The following is a 6,000-nucleotide window of genomic DNA, read 5'->3' as shown; positions in this document are numbered from 1 at the left end:
CAACAGAGGCCTTCTTTTTTTCATGCAATTCTGAATATCCGCTAAGAGTAAAAAAATTTAGACGTAGTTTGGGGTGGATAAAACAATCTCTGGGAGCTGGAAACTCTTGCTTCCCAAAAATAATCTCTCAAAAAGGAGCAAAGCAACAGCTGGGAATGACTCTGAAAAGAATGTGACAGGGGGTGTTGCAACATTTGCCCCGGGGACGGATGAAAATCATTTCTAGGAAGCAAATTGGATGGCTTGTACGCATATGTGAAAGGTTTTGTTGACGTACGCAGGAGTGCAGCTGATCAAATTCTGCTTTAGAGGCTGCCAACAGAAAAGGCAGCCTGAACCGATTCCCGGATGCCCTGGAAAAACGTTAAAAGACTCGTTCCTCACGTTTTATTGTAAAAATAGTGCAAGAACACACATCCGCAAGGCTTCCGTCAGCGTACAGCACCATCTCTGGAATAAGTTCTCTTCAGCCTTGGTCAGAGCAGCTGATGATTTGGGAAAATGGCACGTAGCTCTGCGTCTTTAGAAAAATGGCACTTCTGTGAAGGAGGGAGCAGTTCATGATCGTGGCCGCACGAGCCCCAGGCGACAAAAGAGGCTCTGGAAATGTACAAGGGACCCATCATCAGAAAAGACGCTTCTCATATCTAGGAAATGAAAGGGATTGTGTTAAAGCAACAGCAAAATGTAGCTGAAGATGGGAGGGAGGGAAGGGAAGAAAGGAAAGGAAGGAAGGAAAGGAAGGAATGGAAGGAAAGGAAGGAAGGAAGGGAAGGAAGGAAGGAAAGAAGGAAGGAAGGAAAGAAGAAAGGAAGGGAAGGAAGGAAAGGAAAGAAGGAAGGAAAGAAGGAAGGAAAGAAGGAAAGGAAGGAAGGGAAGGAAAGGAAGGAAGGGAAGGAAGGAAAGGAAGGAAAGAAGGAAGGAAGGGAAGGAAGGAAAGGAAAGAAGGAAGGAAAGAAGGAAGGAAAGAAGGAAAGGAAGGAAAGAAAGGAAGGAAGGAAGGGAAGGAAGGAAGGAAAGGAAGGAAAGAAGGAAGGAAGGAAGGAAGGGAAGGAAAGGAAAGAAGGAAGGAAAGAAGGAAAGGAAGGAAGGAAAGGAAGGAAGGAATGAAAGGAAAGAAGGAAGGAAGGAAAGAAGGAAGGAAGGAAAGAAGGAAGGAAGGAAAGAAGGAAGGAAGGAAAGAAGGAAGGGAAGGAAAGAAGGAAGGAAAGAAGGAAGGAAAGAAGGAAGTTAAGTGACAGCTGGCTACTTGGAAATCATCTATCTCTTGTTATTTCACATCCAGTTTATACCAACCTTTCTAACTGAGCCTTGGGCATCAGGACCACCATATTCTGGCCCCAATAAAAAAAATCCAAATTCAACTCAACTGTGAAGGCTGGTTTCAGATCATGATGGTGCCTGGGGAAAATCTTTCTTGACAGAGAATCCCCCTTTTCTGATACTTGTGCGGTGGAAGATGCAGTTATCAAAAATGCAATTTTCCACACCGGAAGCTCTAAAGCTAATTTTGCACTAGAGCTCAAACGAAACTTGGGTTGAGCCTTAAAATCTCCCATGACGATGGAGAGTGGATAGGGTGCCACCTCCTTTTGGGAGGGGAGGATGGGCTGAAGAGCCGCTGCTAAGACTGAGGGAGAGTGCTGTAGAAGGTGACTACAGTGGTACCTCAACATACCAGTTTAATTCATTCCAGACCCAAGCTTGTAAGTCGATCAACTCGCATCTCGAGACTTTGTTTTTCGCGCCGAGATAACCGGAAGCAAGGAGATTCTTGCGCCACCTAGTGGAAGCTCGGCTCGTATCCCGAATTTGAGCTCGGGTGTCGAACAAAAATTTCGCTCACGTCGGGGCTTGTAACTTGGAATACTCGCATGTAGAGCAGCTCGTATCTAGAGGTACCACTGTACTAGTAATATAGATGTAGTTAAGTTGCCTTATAATTCCGGGAATTTTGTCCCCTGCTGTGCGATGGGTGCTCACTAACCTTGGTCCTGAATCCAAACAAGGTGTGGGCTGATTAGGATTCCTATGAATTTCCCTGGAGGTTTTTGGGGAGCGGAAGGCCGGGGGTGGGGGGTAGGGGATTTCCCCCTGTGGAACCAGCCAAGGAAATTGTAGTGAACAGAAGCTGGCTAACCTTCCCTACAATACTTGTGTCTACTACATACCCCGGAGAAAAAACAATGGCTGTCTCAGAATAGGGACTCAGAAAGGTAAGCTGGCTTATGCCCCAGGCATTAGAGAAGGTCCAAAGACGGGATACAAGAATGATGGAAGGTCTTAAGCATAAAACGTATCAGGAAAGACTTAATGAACTCAATCTGTATAGTCTGGAGGACAGAAGGGAAAGGGGGGACATGATCGAAACATTTAAATATGTTAAAGGGTTAAATAAGGTCTAGGAGGGAAGTGTTATTAATATGAAAGTGAACACAAGAACAAGGGGACACAATCTGAAGTTAGTTGGGGGAAAGATCAAAAGCAACATGAGAAAATATTATTTTACTGAAAGAGGAGTAGATTCTTGGAACAAACTTCCAGCAGACGTGGTTGGTAAATCCACAGTAACTGAATTTAAACATGCCTTGGATAAACATATATCCATCCTAAGATAAAATACAGAAAATAGTATAAGGGCAGACTAGATGGACCATGAGGTCTTTTTCTGCCGTCAGACTTCTATGTTTCTATGTTAAGGCTTCCAACTCATTTACAGCAGTGCATTGCTACCGTTCAGCTTGCGAGTTAGGCAAGCAAACCCACTGAGGTTATGTAACACAAAGACGCAGCAAATAAACAACAACCAAAAGGAAACTTGGGGATCTGCCATAATTAATAAGAGAGTCCTTGGCAGAGGTGGGTGGGCAGGCTTGCTTGCTCTCTGGAAGAAGGAACAGGGGAAAGCGTTTCCCTTCTGCCAAAGGAAGCAAAGAAATAACTTTTCTTAAGTGCTGCTCACAGACACTTTGGAAGGGAGGGAGCTGGTGTAGAAACCCCTGCCTCCACTGTAGGACGTTTTGAATTCTCTCCACTGATTCAAAAACAAAAGGTTCACAAAACAAGCTTACGAGTGAAGGCTGTGAACCCCTCCTTCCACCTGAGCAGACGTTGTTCTCTTCTCGAATTTCAGCTCTCCGGAATACATCATGGCCCTGAGCGGTCAAAGGGAAGAAAAAAGAAACGACATTCCCGATCTGCCACAAAAACCTGCACAAGCATAATACACAGGCACTGCAGTTACCGAGTTGTACAGCCGACCCAAATCGATCTTTGTTAGTACATGGTACATACTGATATTGGGGATTGCCATGTATGTTAAACTATCTATTGTAGTTTGCCTTTGTTACAGTTGTAATATCTCTTTAAGGACTTTGGCTGGCTAGCCACAAGAGGGCGCCAGCACTCTCTCCTGTTGTTGACGCTGGATAGCTCATTCACCTTTTTGCCTTTTACCTTGAGGAGGGAATATTTTTCTGCTTCGTGTTTGCTATGTATGCTATGACCTTAAATAAGGTCCAGGAGGGAAGTGTTTTTAATAGGAAAGTGAACACAAGAACAAGGGGACACAATCTGAAGTTAGTTGGGGGAAAGATCAAAAGCAACATGAGAAAATATTATTTTACTGAAAGAGTAGTAGATTCATGGAACAAACTTCCAGCAGACGTGGTTGATAAATCCACAGTAACTGAATTTAAACATGCCTGGGATAAATATATATCCATCCTAAGATAAAATAAAGGAAATAGTATAAGGGCAGACTAGGTGGACCATGAGGTCTTTTTCTGCCGTCAGTCTTCTATGTTTCTATGTGTGGTTTGTTCATTATTTCTGCTTTGTGCTTGTAAATATGTATACAGTGTTTCCTCAATTTTCGCGGGGGATACGTTCCGAGACCTCCCGCGAAAGTCAAATTTCCACGAAGTAGAGATGCGGAAGTAAATACACCATTTTTGGCTATGGACACTATCACAAGCCTTCCCTTAACACTTTAAACCCCTAAATTGCAATTTCCCATTCCCTTAGCAACCATTTACTCACCATTATTACTGGTACTCACCATTGAATAAGACACTTAGTGATCCTGATATTTATAAACATAATTATTTATTAACAATAATTTTTTGTTATTTATTTGCAAAAATTATTAGTTTGGCGATGACGTATGACATCATCAGGTGGGAAAAACCGTGGTATAGGAAAAAAACGCAAAGTATTTTTTAATTAATATGTTTTGGTATAGGCTATTCGCGAAGTTTGAACCCGCGAAAATCGAGGGAACCCTGTATATGTAAATAATACTTGTTTAGCCTACTGTGTCATTACTGGCTGTATCACACATCCACACTCTTCCTTAAACTCTGCTGAGCACATGTCGAAGGTCTCGTAGCCCAGCTGCACCGGGACATGCCAACAATCTTTACTGGGAAGTGAAGTCTTGCTTCACAGATTTCCAAACACCCCCTGCTCCGTCGCAGGTGTACAGCCAATGTCAACAACAGCTCTAAAACGGTGCCGAGCTACAGATCAGGGTAATGACGGAGAAACTTTGACTGTTCTCACCTCAGCTGTGTTAAACTCTTTGAGCCGATATCTTGGCAGGAATGCTGGATGCCAGCAATCAGGTACGGCACGAACTTGTGGATGGAGCCCTTGTCCTGCACAGCCCCAGAGACCCCCTGGGCCACTTTAATTTTATCTGTTTCACTGAGAAGAACAAATAATAGAAAAGCCCGTGAGAACTAATAGCAATGTTATTACTATTATTATTATTATTATTATTATTATTATTATTATTATTTATTAGACTTGTATGCCGCCCCTCTCTGAGGACTCAGAGCAGCTCACAACAAATAATACAAATACAAATCTAATATTAAAAACAGTTATAAAAACCCATTATAAAAACCCAGTCATACATCCAGACAAACCATGCATAAAATAAGACAGCTAGGGGTATATCAATTTCCCCAAGCCTGGTGACATAGGTGGGTTTTCAAGAGCTTGCGGAAGACAAGGAGGGTAGGGGCAGTCCTCATCTCTGGGGGGAGTTGACTCCAGAGGGTCGGGGCCACCACAGAGAAGGCTCTTCCCCTGGGTCCCGCCAGACAGCATTGCTTCGTCGACGGGACCCGGAGAAGGCCCACTCTGTGGGACCTAATCGGTCGCTGGGATTCATGCAGCAGAAGGTGGTCCCAAAGGGGGTCTCCAATATCTCAGCGGTTGGCACAAACAAGAAGGAGTCAAATTAGCCGCCCGGAGTCTACGGAGAGGGGCGGCATACAAATCTAATAAATAAATAAATATTCTCCAAAGCACCTGAAGGTAGGACAAGAAGCAATGGGTGGAAACTAAACAAGGAGAGAAGCAACTTAGAACTAAGGAGAAATTTCCTGACAGTCAGAACAATTAACCAGTGGAACAACTTGCCTCCAGAAGTTGTGAATGCTCCAACACTGGAGGTTTTTAAGAAGATGTTGGATAACCATCTATCTGAAGTAGTGTAGGGTTACCTGCCTAAGCAGGGGGTTGGACTAGAACAGTGTTTCCCAACCTTGGCCACTTGAAGATATCTGGACTTCAACTCCCAGAATTCCCCAGCCAGCATTTGCTGGCTGGGGAATTCTGGGAGTTGAAGTCCAGATATCTTCAAGTGGCCAAGGTTGGGAAACACTGGACTAGAAGACCTCCAAGGTCCCTTCTACCTTATTGTTATTATTAACTGCAAAACTGTGACTGTTCAATTCACTAATTAACATGGAAAAAAGTATTTGAAAGGAGAAAAAATATTAACTACCTGTCCAAAGGTATTAATCTATTCAGAAATGCATTCTGGTAACTTTCTAGAGCTGTGATGGCGAATCTAGGGCACATGTGTCACAGGTGGAACGCAGAGCCATATCTGCGGCCACACGAGCTGTTGCCCTAGCTCAGTTCTAGCATGCGTGAGCAGGCCAGCCAGCTGATTTTCAGCTGGCCTTGCCCACGTTGCCCCACCCC

The 6,000-nt window shown here is 43.9% G+C and overlaps 1 protein-coding gene across 4 annotated transcripts in view; it reads right to left on the bottom strand.

Moving 5' to 3' along the window:
- Positions 1–373: 373 nt before the first annotated feature.
- IMPDH2 (inosine monophosphate dehydrogenase 2) overlaps positions 374–6,000 on the bottom strand; it is a 44,672-nt gene continuing 39,045 nt past the window's right edge. For 2 of the 4 annotated variants that reach the window (XM_070738088.1, XM_070738087.1), the window contains 3 exons: positions 4,564–4,707; positions 3,072–3,155; positions 374–647 (listed from right to left, as the gene is read on the bottom strand). In XM_070738088.1, coding sequence (XP_070594189.1) covers positions 626–647; positions 3,072–3,155; positions 4,564–4,707 — 250 coding nt within the window. In that variant the 3' untranslated portion in view covers positions 374–625. The remainder of the gene's footprint in view (positions 648–3,071; positions 3,156–4,563; positions 4,708–6,000) is intronic. The other 2 variants (XM_070738086.1, XM_070738089.1) reach the window with 1 other exon arrangement.

The sequence above is a fragment of the Erythrolamprus reginae genome, chromosome 2 (assembly GCF_031021105.1).
Source record: "Erythrolamprus reginae isolate rEryReg1 chromosome 2, rEryReg1.hap1, whole genome shotgun sequence".
Lineage (NCBI taxonomy): Eukaryota > Metazoa > Chordata > Lepidosauria > Squamata > Dipsadidae > Erythrolamprus > Erythrolamprus reginae.
Note: the sequence above shows the minus strand (reverse complement) of the source record. Positions and strands in the feature narration are given on the sequence as shown.